Raw genomic sequence first — 17,842 nt, 5'->3', positions numbered from 1 at the left:
ATTCCATAAAGCATTTAGTATTACAGGATCTATTCCAAATTTAGAGATATGAAACCTTGTAAGGACCATAAACCTTAAAGCAAGCTTTTTGACAAGCAGACTGATTATCTATTGTTGAGACCAAGAAGTTAAAGGTAATAATAAAGTTAGTCCAGCGTTAATACACTGGGAAGAAAACCATTGAGATGAAAGCCATTTGATAATTTTAAGCAAAAACCCATTTTTATTTTCCCTTAAAACCTCTTATGATAGAAAGATAGGTAAGGATGGAACACCCCCTTCTGGAGGCTATACTGCTAACGCCCATTTTACCTTTTTAGATCCCTATTTCACCCCCTAAGTGTGGAATAATTATAAGCACTTCTTTCTTCTTCCTGTGTGCAAGGAAGGGGTTAACAACTGCTGAGCAATGTATCCCAAGGTTGCTTGGCTTGGTTTATATTTTATTACATAGCAATCTTATCCCATCTGTCTTTAGCTACTGAGCTAACTATAATTTAAAAGTTTGAATGTATCAACCCCCCTTCATAATAATTTACTCTCAGTAGGTTCCAGTCTAACTCCACACTTCCAAATAACTCTGATTAAGTCCTTTAGCAATGTTTTAGTGCAACCAAACTGAGGTACAAAGCGATTACCTGTATTTCTCTCAAACCTGTCTGAAGCTCAAAACATTGCAACATTTGTACTTAAAGTCCATCAACATTATTCCAATTTATAATTTGCTGTGTCTATTCCACACTAGAATTCATAGTATCAACTACCAACTCATTCAGTACTCTTATTTCTTTTGGCTCCTTCTCTTTGCCATTATTGTAAGTAGAGGAAAGGTACTATACTGAATTGTATTTAATCCTCATGACAAGCCCTTCTTGATTTCAGGGCTGGTCAAGGTTGTCTTGTTAGGGACATACAGTTTGCATATCATATATCCCTAACCTATTTAGGTGTAAAACTTAATTCTCTCTATAGTAGGAATGCACACATAATTTGTATTTACTTCATTACTTTCCAGGAATTTGTATCTGAATACATGTTCATCTCTAGATCACAAATTCCTTTCTATACATTGTGCAAATTTTCTTTTCTTTTTTTTTCAAAAACAAGATATATAACCTTAGTCAAAGACAACACCATTTTAGAAATTCTCTCTTTTGCAAAATACCAAAATTCTTAACACTTACATTATTAAATCCCATGCACAGATTAACCACTTCAAAAAAAACTTCTTGTGTCATATGAGTTCTTGCTGCTAGTTCTGACAGTACATATATTAAACAAATCTGATTTGAAGGATTCCCAATTTAAATTCTAGAATAAGTTCTTCTCAACAACATAACAACTTTTTCTGAATGACTTTTACATCTATAAAGTGCATCTATAAAATAGCCAGTACAATTTCTGTCCATATAGAATAAACATTTCTCTCCGTGTCAGACTAGCTATCAATCACATTTAGGCAATTCTCAAATTCACTGAAATCATTATGAATTGCAAGTTTTAACAAAACAAATCTCTAACCATGAGTTTTTGTGCTCAATAAGCATTTGATCGGGGTCCTTCTCCCATGTCCCTCCCTGGGGCCACCTACTCCCAAAGGTTGGCCATTCTGAATTGCAAAGGGTTTGTAGTTTCCTTTTTTTTTTTTTAACTGAGACTCCCAGATTCTGCACCCAAGTTTTAAAGTCAGGGTAGTGACTCAGGACAAAGTCTGGGGGGGTAGTTTGATTCTGACCCATCTTCATTCCCTTGCTTGTGAGAATGGCAAACAACCCAAAGACAATTACACAGAAAATAGACAGACAAAAAATCCTTTTAGTACTTGAAGTGGGAAGGGAGCTTGCTTAAGGCTCCTCCCCGCCTTTCTTGGCACCTTGCCAAAAAGACCCTGTGCCCTTGTGCTTGCAGGGCCTTGGGTGCATTCACCCTGAGATCCCTACCTGGGGACTAGACTTCCCCACCAGGGACTCGAACCCAGGCCTCTCCGGAGGTACAGGGGGACTCCAGCCCCCTGAAGTTCTTCCTCTTGGCTTCTCAGCTCTTGTGAAATCCTTTCCCTCCCTCTAGCTGAGTCACTTCCCGGTTTTCTCAACCTGTTCCCTTGCGGGAGGCAGTAAATGCAATACTCACCAGTCCTCACTCAGAAATGTGTGAAGAGGTGGGCTGTCACCTCTGCCTGGTCAGGCAGAGTGACCCTGTGGCTTAACATAGGATGGCCCCCTATGACCCGGGGGACACAGTAAATATTTGTCCACTGAGTCATATACCAATATGGTGCCCATGTCCCCCCTTACACAATCACTCTCACACTCACTCATCAATCAACTCACCTTCAGGGTTTCAGCACAAGAGCTGGGAAAGGGTTCCCTTTGTCCTGGTGTCTCCTGGGGGGGTTCTACTACCATCCTGGACGATCCCCCATATGTTAGGGTCCGAGTGGAAGTACCCCACAAAGGAACATGCAAAGACAATGCAAAAAACAGCACGGAGAGATTTATTTACTAGTGCTAGGACGGTTGCCCAAAAGAACCGTGCGGGGTAGGATCGGGAGTGCACATATATAGAGCAGCTTAAAAGAACAGGATATCTGTTGTGGCCTTGTCTGTTTCAACAGTTGTGGCCTTTGGGAGGACGTCTTACAGTTTTTCCAGGTTATCTGTCTCGACTGTGGCCTTGCAGTTTTTCCCAGGATATCTGTCTCAACTGTGGTCGGTCTTGCAGTTTTTCCAGGAACTGTTCATTTGGACACAGTGCACCCCCCTTCCCTTCAGTATATATGTATATATATATAGGCTTCTATATGGTTCCTAAACTTTGAAATGCATGTTTTCCTCTTCTCTGTATTACTGGCTGCATTTCTTCAGGTGTGCTATCCTTTTATCATGTTAACATGTGCAGTGCTCTCTTGTCTGTATTCTGGTGGCAAGTACTCTCAGGTGTTTTCCTTTGTTCTCAGGCAGGACTGTTATTGCTTTTCAATTATTTTCCTAGGGCTACTCAATATTATGGGGGTGATGCAATCTAATGTGTGAAACATGGAACCATGGATCTCTTTGATCAACCTTTATAGATGTTGGGGTTGTCATTACTACCATAGTTGGTCCAATACATCTGGGTTCTGTAGGAGATTCACTAATAAAATTCTTGACATATACTTTATCACCTGGTTTTATCTTATGCAACGAAAAATCTAAAGATATTCTTTGTACAAGCAAACCCAGTTTCCTTAGTTCTTCAATTCTACGTTGTTTCAATTTTAAATATTTATGAAGAACACATTCCCCTCTTAACATGGACAAGTAAGCTGGCTTTACCTTCCTACCATGCCAAAGAGGCTGACCATATAGCATTTCAAAAGGTGATATATGCAGGTCAATCCTAGGCCTCGTTCTAATGTTGAAAAAAGCAAGAGGCAAAACATCTGTCCATTTTAAGTGTGTTTCTGAACAGAGTTTTTCTATTTGTGGTTTCAATTCTTTGTTCATACGCTTGACCTGTTGGGAACTGTGGGGTCGATAAACTGAATGGTAATTGCACTTAATCCCCAAGTTCTTGTAGATTTCTTGTAGAACCTGGGAAGTGAAGTGGGACCCCCTGTCCAAATCTATGGTCTCAGGAATGCCATGTCTAGGTATAATCTCCTTTAATAGAAATCTCACTACCGTCGCAGTATCATTTTCTTTAGACGGACATGCTTAAACTCATCTAGTCAGTCTATCCACTATAACCAATGCATATTTGTATCCCTTGTCTTTAAGCATGTTAATATAATCAATTTGAATACACTGGAAAGGCATATAGCTGAGTGGTCTGCCTCTCAATGCAACACTCTTAAAATGTCCTTGATTATATCTCCTGCGTGTTTCAAATTCCTGACAAGTTCTAATAGCATTAGTTGTAATTCCTGGTGCTGTCCAATACCTCTGTATGGTATCCAGAATCCCTCACACTCCATAATATCCCTTTGCATGAATTACAGTGCATAAATTTTGATACAATGTTTTAGGGAGAATAAGTTTACCCCCTTGAGCAATCCAGACACCTTTGATTAGTTTAGCTCTTTCCATGACTGTATTTCTTCTCCATCATAGGCTTCAGTGAGATTATGCCTTTCGATCAGAGAGAAATTCAGCACATGGTGGGGACTGAACCTAGCAGGGTATGCTAATGTTATATCTGCTCTGTCATTCCCTAGAGATATTTTGTCCTTTCCATGAGTGTGTGCCTTACAATGGATTATGGCCACCTCTTTAGGAAAGTCTACAGCACTTATAATATGATCTATCAGATTGCCAGATGCAATTGGTTTCCCAGCTAAAGTTTTATACCCTCTGTTTTTCTATATGTGTGATGACCAATGTACAGTGGAGAAAGTGTATTGTGAATCCAGAAAAAATATTAGCTCTTTTCCCTCTAGCTAATTTCAGGACCATGAGCAGAACATGACTTGGCAATGATGCATTCCAAAGTGTTCTGTCATTGTTAGCTGCCCCTGTGAATTTTCTCTCATTGTGAACATAGGACAATCCATCTGTATATAACTCAATTTCTGGATTGATAAGAGGTGTATCTTTAAGGCGTTCATTTGGCCTATGCATGAGTTCCACTATTTGATCACAATCGAATACATCTCCTTATCCCTCCCTTTTGATCTTCTCATTCATTTATTTATTGCCTTTTCCCCTGGTGCTTTCAAACATGCCTATATCTTTCCTCTCCTTAAACAATCTTCAGCTAACCTCATTTTCTCAACACCTCTCCTACTAGGCACCTCAAAAAGTCATCTCTACTCATCTCCCCAATTTTCTTACTTGCTACCTGCCCAAAGCTTCAACCTTAGAGTTTCATTTCCCATTCTTACCTCTTGAATGAACCTTTTATTTCTAATGTTGATAATGATCTTTTAATGAAACAATCCAAAGAACTTTCTTAGGCTTCATCATTCTTGACCTTTCAGCTACTTTTGACATTACTGATTGCCTGTTGCTCATGTGTATCTCCACTTTCCCCCTGCTTTCATGGCATGGCTTTCTTCTGTTTCTACTCCTTCTACATTCTTTATCTTTTCCTTCCCATCATCATAATGTAGCATCTTATGACTAGGTAACTAGGTAGTACAGTTGATAGAATGCTGGGTTTAGAGAAAGGAAGATCCAATTTTGAATGTGTCCTCAAATCCTTGCTTGCTGACTATTTAACTTGTCCTTCTTGGTATCTTTTGCTGGCTCATCATCTATGATCCGGCCCTTAGTCATGCATGTGCCAAAGGAACTGTCCTCTTTTTCTATTTGCATCTTCTTTTACTTTTAATAACTCTCCCACCTTTCTCCTCTGTTATATAACTCCCCTCCCCAAAACCTCCTTTTTATTCCCCTTCTATGTCTCTATAGGGTGAAATAGGACTCTATATTTCAGTGAATCTGGCTGTTCTTCCCTCTCTGAGCCAATTCCAATGAGAGTAAAGTTTACCCATCACCATCCTCATCCTCCCTTACACTGTAATAGTGTTCTCCCCCCATCCTATGCCTCTGCATTTCATATTTACCCCCTTTTTACTCCCCTCTTACCATTTATCTTAGTTTAACTCTCTTTTTCACCCCAGGTTCTTTTTTTATTTAAACATATCATCCTATACAGCTTACTACTGCATTCTCTGTCTATATGTACATCTTCTAACTACTAAGATAATGATAGCAATTTTTAAGAGTTATAGATATCATCTTTTCATATAGGAAGATAAACAATTTGGCCTTATTGAATCCCTTTAATTATTTCTCTTATTTATCTTTTTGTGATTTTCTTGGATTTTGTATTTGGTCATCAACTTTTCTGTTTAATTCTGGTCTTTTCTTCAGGAATGCATGAAAATCTATTTTATTAAATGATCATCCTTTACCCTGAAAGGATATAGTGAATTTTGATGTATAGGTGATTCTTGCTTGTAAACCCAGTTCCCTTGCCTTTCAGAATAGCATATTCTAAACCTTCCAGTCCTTCAATGTGGAAGCTTCCAGATCTTATGCAATCCTGCCAGGGGCTCCATGAATTTTGAATTGTTTTCTTTTTCTGGCTTCTTGCAATATTTTCTCCTTGGCTTAGGAGCTCTTGAACTTGGTTATAACATTGGGGGGGTGTTATTTGGGGACTTATTGCCATAGGTGATCTGAGAATTCTTTAAATTTTTATTTTACCCTCTTGTTCAAGAATATCAGGGCAGTTTATTTTTGGATAATTTCTTGTACTATGATGTCTAGGCTTTTTTTTTGTCATGACTTTCAATTAATCCAATAATTCTTTAATTTCCTCTCCTGGATATATTTCCCACATCAATTGTATTTTCAATGACAGATTTCATATTTTCTTCCTTTTTTCATTCTTTGGATTTTGTTTTATTGTTTCTTAATGTCCATGAAGTCATTAGATTCTATTTGTCCAATTCTAATTTTTAAAGGCTGAATTTCTTCCATGATTTTTATATCCTTTTTTCCCATTTAATTTATTCTACTTTTCATGGCACACTTTTCTTCACGGGGTTTTTTCTCTCTTTTTCCAGTTGACCAATTTTGCTCTTTTAAGCTATTTGATTTTTGCATTACTTTCATTTCTTTCCCCCATTATCTTCCCTTTTTCTTTCAACCTGTTTTATTTGATTTTTGAATTCCTTTTTGAGTTCTTACAGAGCTTGAGACCAATTACCATTTTGTTGTTGTTGAAGTTTGGCATGTGGTTGCTTAGATTTCACCATCCCCTGTTGGTTCTACTCTTTGGTCTTTGTCCCTGCAGTCATTTTCAAGCATGAAGTGTTTCTTCTCCTGTTTTCTCATTTTCCCAGGCCTTTTTGCCAGTGGATTGGGAATTCTGAGAGATGTTCACTGATTCTGTCTCCTTGAGGTATTTTGTCTGGGAGATATCTTTAGTGCTATCATGGAGGCTTGAAGGGCCCAGCACTATGGACTTCTAGACTTTACTGTGGGCTGGTCCTGGGATCTGGTACTTCAAATGGTGGGTACAAGGGGCTCTTTGGTTTGTGTAGGCTGGTTCGTGGAATCCAGAATTTGGCCAATGCTTGGGCTTAGAATCTGGCACAGTTGGAAGGGTGTGTGGTTGGCCAGCACTCCTCTATGTGCAATTTTGTTTCCAGTTCTGTTTTCCAGTGAAAATCAGTTTTCTCTGACTATCTCTCAAGTTGTGTCCAGTGGGAGAGTCCCCCTCAGTCCATCTTACTGTTCAATTTTGACTCCTGTTGTTTTGAAGTACTTTCTAAAGGTTAGATTGGAAGGATAGTCAGAGTGGTTTTGGCACTTGCTGATCCTAAGTCTCCATCATGGTTCTGCTCATCTGCATCTTTTTTTGGTGACCTCATTTGGTCACATTTAAAAAAAAATTAAAATAAAAAAAATAAATCATTACCTACATGCAAATGAATTTCAAATCTTTATGTTCAGCCTTAATTTCTTTCTTGAGCTACATCTGGAGGTTATATAGGCATTTAAAACTCCAACTATACACAAGGAAATATCTCATCTTCCCCCTGAGACTTATTCTTCTTTTAAAGTTCTCTAATTTTATAATCATTGATGTTCACCTATTCTGAATCTTTCTTTTTTTACCTTCCATCCTTCTTCTATTCAGTCAATTCATATAAAGTCAACTCAGGTTCAGGTTATCCTTTTAAAAAATGTGTTTTTCATCATATTTCTGCCATGTTTAACCATCTTCAGCATTTTCTTGTTGCCTTCAGAAGCACCTTTATTCTTGCATATTTGAACCAGTTCCTCACAAATCTTGGTTATCAGATCTCCTTGTCAGAGAAATTTGTCATAAGGAAATTTCCTAGTAAATGCTTTCCCATATATTTTTAACTTTATTATTTTGTTCTTGTTCAACATCTTTTCAATTTGTGTAATCAAAATTTTCCATTTTGCTTCCTGTTATACTCTGTAGTCTTTGCTTGTTAATATGAATAATAATGTTAATATGAATAATAATGAAGTGTCAAATAGCTACAGTGATATGGCTACCTATTTGCAGTCTCGTTTAAACATTTTGTTCAAGGAAGTCCAAGTATTCAGAGTCCCAACAGAGTCATTCTATCTTGGAAAAAGATTGTTGCCATTTGCTTTTTGTGTAGTTGGATAAGTGGAGGGAATTGGCACTGAGCTTCCATTAAGAGATCAATTGTGAAAATCCTGTTCTCAAGTGAATCTCCTTTATTTTGTCTAGATGCCTAGATCCCAAGGCGAACCTCTTTACCAGACTGGAATCCCATTCTAAGAGTTGTAGATTTCGAAGGAAAGAGATGTAACTCTAGACTGTATTAGGAGTGGACCTTGTAGCTTTTCTCTATTTCCCCTAGAGCACCCAGAAGAACAACAGTATGCTCCTCTCATAAAAAAGAAGGCACTATGTAGAAGTCAGTCAAAGGCAGAAGAAAAGACATACATAAGAGTAGAGCAGAGAGGACAGGAGAGGGCAAAAGAAAGTAGTATCACTCCACAATAGGCAAGTGGGGACTAAAAGAGGGAGCTGGGTTTTGAGGGGTAAGAACTTTTGGATTTAGACACATAGGATCTTGCTAGGAGAGGATCAGATTCCAGTTGAAACTCTGAGTGATGCTGGGTAATATTGTGTGCTGTACTTTAGGTTATCATAATTAATATATTATATACATACCATCCCCTTGAGATATGTGAAGTAGGGGTCCTTCTCCTCTATATCAGAGCAGATGTAGATATCCTTTGATTGCTTTCAATATTGCAAGTGAGTATTTTTTAATTGCGGAGTTAGAATTCTATGAATAGACTAATGGGACCTTCCCTAGACTTCTTTTATTCCCTTCCTTTCTGTTTCTTCTCTTCTTGCTCAGTGCATGAAAAGATATGTCCTTGATGACCTTCTATATCTCCAAGTTAACTTTAAGCCTTTAGACCAACAGTAAAGAGAAGGCTGAAGGGCAAGAATTGCACAGAATAAAGGAATCTCTATAGTAGACTCTGGTCCACTATATATCTTTCTATTTATATATTCTATCTATCTATCTATCTAACTATCTATCTATCTATCTATCTATCTATCTATCTATCTATCTATCTATCTATCTATCTATCTATCTCTCTCTATCTCTCTCTAAGTATCTTTCTTTCTTTCTTTCTTTCTTTCTTTCTTTCTTTCTTTCTTTCTTTCTTTCTTTCTTTCTTTCTTTCTTTCTTTCTTTCTTTCTTTCTTTCTTTCTTTCTTTCTTTCTTTCTTTCTTTCTTTCTTTCTTTCTTTCTTTCTTTCTTTCTTTCTTTCTTTCTTTCTCTATATCTATATCTGTATACTATATAGTGATCAAGCTTGGCCAACAGACTGAGACCAAGTTAATTTGGGCAATTGCCTTACTTAGGAGGAAAGAAAAACTGAATCTATGTTCTGATAGGTATTTATCAGATGGTTACCCAAGAACCAACACAAACTAAAACCAGAGGAACAATATGGCATTGATGAAATGAGCCAAGGCCTAGAAGTCAGGAGAATTAAATTCTAGTCCAGGTTCTATCTTTAAATTTTAAGTGACCTTGGGTAAATCATTTTTACCTCTCTGTGGTTCCATTTCTCCATCTTTTAAACAGAAAATATTATCTCTAATGTTCCAGTCCAATATCATTCTCTGAGAAAGTCCTTAAGAATCATTAAACTCTGCATCTTTTTATCACTCTAAGGCAGGATGTGCTGGTGTTACTTATGAGTCTTTCAAGATTTAGATTGTTATGAACACCTTGATCCCCTCCATTTTCAAGAAGGACTGATTTGCTCCCACTTTAGGCAACTTGGTGGTCCCCTGTTTCTGGGGCTCATCTAAATAATACTTCTCTTCCCTTCCCTTCTCCTTCTGCTTCTTTCCCTCTTCCTTTCTTATTCTTTTTCTTGCCCAGAGGTACATCGACCTCTCATAGGCCTGATCCTTTTTAAAAAATTAATCGATTTATTTAGAATATTCTCCCCTGGTTACATGATTCATGATCTTTCCCACCCCTCTTTCCTCCCCAGTTCTGGACCTGACAAATGTAGGCCTGATTCTAATCCCAACCCACACAGAAACTTAATTTCTTCCATTTTTTTTCTGACCTGAGCCAATTCCATCCATTTAGGCCACTTCTGCTCAAAATCCAGGAGCTCAAGAGATCCACCAACTGCCAGCAGCAGGGAATACAGAAATAGGCCACTGCACCCAGATGTGAGAGTATTTTTAAAGGACAGCATCCACCAAATCCATAGTATCGTGACACAGGAAAATATTGTTGCGAGCAATGAACTTTATTGAAGGTGTGTGTAAGTGAAGGTATTGTGGGGGGAAGCAAATAAAACAAAACATGATTCGAATAACCCAGCCAGGCAGAGAAATTTGTGGGATGTTCATCTCAGAGACTATACTGGCCTCAGACACTTAATCCGAAGATAATATGCCATAGGGTGACCAGCCAGAGAAAGAGAGAACAGGATTTCACTTTAGGTTGTTACTTTGTATGGTCTCCTGTGGTAATAAAAGAAGCCATTTATTGGAAACACACCTTTTCCAGGTTCACAGATGTTTTTTTCATTAATTGCCACAGCCATGCAGGTCAAAGATACATTGCCTAGAAAAAATGGGGAGTGATGGTGTTTCAAAACTTTTAGAAGCATCCCTTAGCCCAAAATCAACTTCTTATGTACCTTTTAGAAAGATCATTTAGTCACCCAAAACACATTTTTCAAACACTTTTCTTGTTTCTGCCTACCTCCAGTTAGCACTTCTGAAACTCAATTTACCCGCAGGAGCTTAAACTCTATCACTACCCCCTCTGGATAATGCACTTTTGAAACCTCAAGTATGTACTCTGTCATTGAGCCCTCACCACACCTATTCTTTAGATTCTTCTCTCTTGTCATTCTCTTGTCATGCCAGTTCTTCCTCTTTACCCAATGCTCATTCTCCTTCTTTGTGACATTCTCTGCCTTGCCCTTCTCTTTTTGGGTTGCCCTCTGCCCTAGATTCCCTTCTCTGATTCTTTCTTTGTCTCCCTGCCTCAGCTCTTTCTCTCTGTCTCTCTGTCTCTCTCTGTCTCTGACTGTCTCTCCCCTTTGTCTGTCTCTTTTTTTATGTCATTCTGTCACTCTCTCTGTGTCTGTCTGCCTGTGTGTCTGTCTGACTTTCTCTCTCAGAATCTCTCAGCCTCTATTAATTTTTTTCTCACCTTTGCTGCACACATTAAAGAAGAATTTACGTGGAAGATCCTCAGGACATATACAGGCTTCTTGGTCATAAGGTGGAGGATCACAGTTAAGGGGTTTGTTGCTTGAAATACTGACTTTCATCTGGGAAGAAAGAGATGGGGAGAATGCATGAATATTGTGGTAAGAAGGGAGAAAGAAGAGAGAAGAAGAGTGAAGGGACCTGAATGCAGGCAGGCTAGCAGTCCATAGAGGGAGGGAGGAAAGGAGAGGAGGAGGGGTGGAGGGAGGGGATAGACACTCATCCATAAAGAAAGTCCTACAGAAAGAGAAACTCCACAGATACACATCAGGTGGAATTTGATTTGTCTTCAATGAAAACTCTTTTCCTCCCTACAAAACTCCCAATTCCCACTAGAATCAAAGACTCCCAGGGTTTAGGAGAAGGAAAGGGAATAACCAGTTATATGGTACCTACTATGTGCAGGCACTATAATAGATACTTTTCAAATATTATCTCATTTGATCCTCACCACAGCCCTCAGGCACTGAAGCTATTATGGTCCCTATTTTTTGATAAGGAAGCTGAGATATTCAGAGGTTAAGTGACTTGCCCAGGGTCACAAAACTAGTAAGTGTCTGAAAGCAGATTTGAATTTGGATCTTCCTGACTCTAGTCCTAGTGTTCTATCTGAAGGGTAACCTAGCTGCTACCCTTCATCATGTCTGTCTCTAGATGGGATATTTTATGATAATAGAGCTAGTTGAGAATTTATTTTTTAATTCAATTGTATTTCATGTTCAGCTGAATTCCTATACCTACTAAGAAGACAGGAAATACAATCTCTTTACCAATATGAAGTCATGCAAGATGAATTTCTGCAATAAGTATGTCCAGAAAAAATGCAAGAAGAAAAGAAAGGAAAAAAAAAACACGATTCAGTCTGCATTCTGAGTCTATCAGCCCTGTCTGGAGGTGGATAGTATTTCCTATCAGGAGTCCTTTGGAATCATGTTGGTGGTCTTGTTGATCAATTACTTAGTCTTTCATAGTTGTTTTAGGTGAGAATTTCAAGGGCATTGAGTGTAAATCTCTCATTTTTCAAGTCAAGAAAATGACTAGAGAGGTTAAATAACTTGCCAAAGTTCTTTTTCTCTCTGTCTCTGTGTCTCTATCTCTGTCTCTGTCTCGGTCTGTCTGTCTGTCTCTAACCCATGCACAGAGGAAATTAGTATCAGGATGAGGATTTGACCCCATGGCTGTGTCCTCTGACTCCCAATTCAATGTCCTTCACTCATCTGCTTAGATGTGAGGTTGTTACAAGTAATCTCTGGAAGTCCCCTCTTAACCTGCCATATTATCTGGGGACTGCTCTAGTCTACCTTTAGTTTTGGCAACCAGCTGGCACATAGAAAGAGAGCTGGCCCTGAAGATAGGAAGACTCATCTTGAGCTCCAGTCTGGCCTCAGACACTCACTAAATGTGTAATCCTAGTCAAGTCACTTAACCCCCTACCCCCAGAGTTAGAGAACAATATGTTAAACCATTTCATTCTCTTTGCCAAGAAAACCCTAAATGGGGCCACGAAGAGCTGGAAATGACTGGAGAACAACAGCAACAACCACAACATTAGACAGAAGATCCCTGAGGATAGAACACTGAACACCAGTAATTGCCAGTGAGAGGTAGACAGTAAAGGGGGGTAATATACAACGATAAGAGGACTTTCAAGAGAGACCGGAAATGTCTCATCAAGAACATGGATAATGCCTTATAGAGGGGAAGCTTTCCATAGACAAGTTTGTTTCTATTTAGTTTTTTCTAATATTCTCATGGGCATCACTGTGGTGGTTGTTGGTCCCTGTGATTGGGGAGGAGGAATGAAGGAAAGTGAGCTGCTAGTGTCACTAGATGGGAGAAACACTTCTGAGAAAAGAAAATCCTTCTACTCGAGTACCCCCAAATGCCTCTTTCTTCCCTCTAACTTATGTCCCTCCACCTTCCTCTTTCATGGTGTGACAGGGCATGATGGGTTTCCTCTTAGATTATTGTCCTCATCACTGACCATGAAGGCTCCCTTAATATCTCTGGCCTGACTCTTCATCCATATTTCTTTGACTTTTGTGATTGCCCTCCCCCTTCTCTTTTTTCTGTCCCTACAAATCTTCACTCTTCCTCCCTAGTCTCCCTCTCTTTCCCACACCTCTTTTTTTCCTCCCCCCTCTTTCTTCTTCCATCCCCTTCCACTGCAGTTGCATGAAGTTTGTCCCATACTCACTGGCAGGCATTCTCTCAGTTCAGTTGAAACACTACATGTGACTTCAGTTGGTTCCATTGATTTACCATCTGGTATTGGAGCCAGGCTCACAATAAGTGGCATCCGGCTATTAATGGAGATATAGAGAAGCAGATTACTTTTCTGATAAACCGTTATAGGCTTGTGTAATCTATGGTCTCAGAAAGTGGTCCAGAGATAGATGATCTGCTTCATGCAGAAGAGAGAGGTTGAAAGGATGAAATGGCAAAGAATAAGTAAAATGGTCTCAAGGGTATGAATCCTTCTTTCTCTTTGAGACCCCACACTCTTAGCACTCCTTAATTCTAGGTACTAGAAGAAAACTGAGGTGTAGAGAGAAAGTCATACAGTTCCACTGGACTGAGATGACTATTTAGTTGCTGACCAGATAGCAAATACTTGGCCAAGGAGCGATTTATTTCTTCTTTGCACATTCTCCAGTGTAGGCCCAGAGTATCCTGGGAAAGACACCAAATAACTATGGTGCCCTAGAATTTTCAAATTGGATGGAAGATAAAACCATCCTCTTGTGCTCTCATTTTTACTAAGAAGACCACAGAGGATAAAGAGAGGTACATCTATAGCCCTACATTTTCTTTGATTATACAATATCCTGACAGAAAACAACTTTTGATGGGTGGTTTTATTTTTCCATATGTCAGTTCCATGTTCTAGGAAAAGGGTTTAAAACTTAACCTTTTTGACAAACTCTTAAGAGTTTTGAAAGGTTGTGTGAATTTCCTGCAATAGGCTACTGCACTAACCTGGCTTAGATTTATAATTTAAGAGGAAAGGGGGTACTCACACTTTCTTTCAACCACACTCAGCTGGGCAACCCAATTCATGTTAATTGTCTGGGACATATATTTCAAGCTGAAAGAATTAAAGATGGAGTCCTTGGATTCAACCTCCCAACCTCCAATCTATACTTACCAATGGAAATTAGACTGATAATTTCAGTTGAGCTTTGAATGGAAATTCACATAGCTAACTACTTCACTTTACAAACTAATCTATGATAGAACCTGAGACCAGAGTTTTTTGAGAACTTAGTCTTTTGGTTGATGAAACTTGTATGGTTCCCTTACATGAGGAAATACCCAAAATATAACTCTCTTGATTTAAAAATTCTTAGCTTCCAATCCAGCTCATGACAGTGAGACAATTTGAATCTTCACATATTATCTTTCCTCCTCTCTTTCTGTAGGACCTCCTATTTACCTCACCTCCATTCCATACTTTCTCATGGTTATTATCTCTTATTCATCCTATACTCCAGATTTATTAATCCCTTCCCTCTCCCTCTCTCCTCATCTACTTTCTGAGTTCAAATCCAGCCTCAGACCTTGCCTAGTCATGAGACCTCAAGCATGTCACTTAAAGTTTGTCTGCCTCAGATTTCTCAACTGTAAGATGGGAATAATAATAGCACTTACCTCCTAAGGCTGTTGTGAGGATTAAATAAGAAAATATTTGTGAAACTTTTGGCACAGTGCCTGGCTCACAGTAGGCCCTTCTTATAGGGCTGTTTCTTTCCTTCCCAAGGAACTCTACTTCCATGTCTTCCATCAACCTTCTCTATGGCTATACTGGGTAAAAGAAAATTCTTGACAGAGGGTCAGGACTCCTGTGTCCTATTCCCAAAACCAACCCTCTTCTTTGGTACTACTCAGTGCAGTCCTGAATCCTGAGATAGATTCCCACAATAAATGTAGTACTGTTAGCAGTTGATCTCCTAAAGGAACAGTCTTCAGGCAGGGTGCTAAGGTCATTATGTATGAAATAAAAAGCCAGAACTGTATGCCAATGTGTTCCTTTCTTCCAATTTCAGACCCCAGGCAGGCTCTACCTAGATGCCATTTTTAGTGAATAAAAGGAAGGAATGGCTCTTTCCATCACTCTTATGCCTCTCCCTTCCTGGACCTAAGAAGGAAAGGCAAGAGATTTGAAGGAGTTCCCAGTAGGATAGCAATTGAGGCCGAGGACAAGAATAGGAAGTCTTCGAGAATGAAGATGAGATCTGTAGCCAACTTCAGATTTCATTTGGGGAGTCCTGCTTGTATGGAAGGCTATTGAAGCCAGCAGAGCCCAGGGCAGAGTTTGCTGGAATTTGGGCAAAGAGTCACCTATCTTTGGGGAGAATAGTTTCCCAATAGGGAAGTATAGAATATGGATATTAGAAGATGGGCACCCAGGGGGATACCTGAAATGGAACCCCACAGGAGCAGATGTGAAGTCCCCAGGTTGGGAGATGGCTCTTCCCTGACAGAAAAGGAAAAAAAAAGATCAGCAAAAGTGATGGCTTACTTCTGTTCATTCTGCCCAATGACTAGTTGTAGGCAGAGCCCCAGGATCAATGCAGTAATGCCGTGTCTCACTAGTGCCTGGAGAGGAGGCATCTTGTAGTGTAAAAAGGGCGATGTTCAAGCTAACTGGAGTCCTAGCTTGGGGCCACTATTTATAATCAGTGAAGACTGTAGAGAAGCTGTTGTTTTGGTTCAATAGCCAATCAGCTTTGCCCTTCAACCCTGACTCCTCCTGCTTTGCACTCATTGCCATCAAGTTTGTTTTTCTGAAGAAAAAAGTCAATATACGCTACCAGTTGGAGTGGCACCATCCTGGGTAAGGATTAATGCTGTCCTTTTTTCCCTCTATATCAGAGAGTCCTCAGGCTAGAAATAGGACAGCTGCTTATCCTCTTTATGTTAGAAGGGCTTTTCCCCTTTTGTCAATCATGGGAGAGTAGAAATGGAATAATAGAAAAATTTCTTGGCTGGGAATTAGGAGATCTGGGTTTTAGTTCATTCTCTGCCATTTACCAGCTGTATTATCTTAAGCTTTCTGGACCTCAGTTTCTTTTACTTGTAAAATGAGGATGTTGGAGCACATAAACTTTCAGATTCCTTTTATCTCTGAGTTCTTACACTTCTCTTATGTGGCAACGAGGTTGCATACTGGATAGAGTGCATGGCCTGGACTCAGGAATACTAATCTTCCTGAGTTCAAATTTTCCCTCAGACATTTACAAGCTGTGTGCCCTTGGATAATCACTTAACCCTGTTGGTCTTGGTTTCCTTATCTGTAAAATGAGCTGGAAGAGGAAATGAAAAAACACTTGATTTTTATGAAGAGTTGAACATGCCTGATGTCAGTTAATAAGTTACTGTTACTATTTTCTTGTACTAACTGCTACTTATAGGTAGCTAGGTTGTGTGGTGGTTAGAGTACTGGTCTTGGAATCAAGAGAATTCATCTTCAGGAATTTAATTCTGGCCTTAGACATTTACTACCTCTGTGACATGGACTTAATCCTGTTTGCCTCAGATACTCCAGTGTCTTTGCCAAGAAAACCCCAATGCAGTCACAAAGTGTCAGACATGACTGAAAAGGACTCAATGATGTAATAGAATTTTCTACCCAGGGAAACTTTTCTGCCTTCTTTAAGTTATCCATTCTTGACTTTTACCCAAGGATACTCTCCAGATGCTGTATATTAGGACATTTTTCTCTTTAATTGTTCCCATAATGAGCTATTCTTTCGGAAGCTGTGTTATCATAACTAATTCTATTCACTTCCTGTCCTCCTCTTGTTCTGTGAGGGGCTGGTTGTCATGACAAGTGTCTACTCTTTTTTCCATGTGTAGTAGGTTTAAAGGTTTGGGTCTGTGTGTGGATAGAACCTCTACAGTGTCAGACTTGGAAGGTAATTTGACCTTGACTTAACAGTTATTCTCATGGAACCTCTTAACTCCTGTTCATAAGCACTTTTAATTTTTTAGGTGTATTTACTTTACCCACTCTCAGATCCTTACTCCAGATTTTCAAGAAGTGTGTTCTTACCATGTTCAAGGAATACTGGAAGTTCAGAATTGTTTTCCCAGATATAAATTCACAAGTCCAAGAAAGGGGACAAATATTTTTGTCTCTTTGTCTGACTTCTATATTTAGCAGATAAATAATCTAATTTATGCTTGTAGTCCTAAAGGTCAGAATTCATCCAGACGTTCTTATTCTATTCAAATGCTTGCCTTGACATAAATCCTGAGTGTTTATCTTGCCATAAATCTTCTATTGAACATCCTAAATGCCATTACCAAAATGTTGTGTAAGTACTAGGGAAACCTTCATGCTTTTCATTTGATATTCCTCTTTCTCAGTATTTGATTGACTCATCTTTTTTTATAACATACCACATCTTTTATGCCACTTCTTGCATATGCCACTGGTAATAATCTGTCTCTTATTTATGGTCATGATACAGCTCTCTCTTGCCATTTCTATCACCTTCAGTTTTCCTTTCTTACTGATTGGGTTATCCCATGATTAATGATCATGTGGCTTTACCCAAAGACTAT

The 17,842-nt window shown here is 39.0% G+C and overlaps 1 protein-coding gene across 1 annotated transcript; it reads right to left on the bottom strand.

Annotated features, from left to right (window-relative positions):
• Positions 1–10,285: 10,285 nt before the first annotated feature.
• On the bottom strand, positions 10,286–15,903 carry LOC103104108 (prolactin-inducible protein homolog). Its single transcript, XM_007504477.2, has 4 exons — positions 15,795–15,903; positions 13,470–13,575; positions 11,214–11,334; positions 10,286–10,616 (listed from the first exon to the last, which is right to left on the bottom strand). The coding sequence occupies exons 1-4, from the start codon at positions 15,884–15,886 to the stop codon at positions 10,489–10,491; spliced, it is 447 nt and encodes a 148-aa protein (XP_007504539.1). The 5' UTR covers positions 15,887–15,903; the 3' UTR covers positions 10,286–10,488.
• Between the last annotated feature and the right edge of the window lie 1,939 nt (positions 15,904–17,842).

This window comes from Monodelphis domestica, chromosome 5, assembly GCF_027887165.1.
Source record: "Monodelphis domestica isolate mMonDom1 chromosome 5, mMonDom1.pri, whole genome shotgun sequence".
NCBI lineage: Eukaryota > Metazoa > Chordata > Mammalia > Didelphimorphia > Didelphidae > Monodelphis > Monodelphis domestica.
Note: the sequence above shows the minus strand (reverse complement) of the source record. Positions and strands in the feature narration are given on the sequence as shown.

Excerpts from the sequence above, each read along its gene's own strand:
- LOC103104108 (XM_007504477.2), bottom strand. The coding sequence starts at position 15,886 with ATGCCTCCTCTCCAGGCACTAGTGAGACACGGCATTACTGCATTGATC. Across the intron at positions 11,335-13,469 it reads AACTGAGAGAATGCCTGCCA|ATGAAAGTCAGTATTTCAAG; the intron begins GTGAGTATGGGA and ends CTTTCTTCCCAG. Across the intron at positions 10,617-11,213 it reads CTTTAATGTGTGCAGCAAAG|GCAATGTATCTTTGACCTGC; the intron begins GTGAGAAAAAAA and ends CATTTTTTCTAG.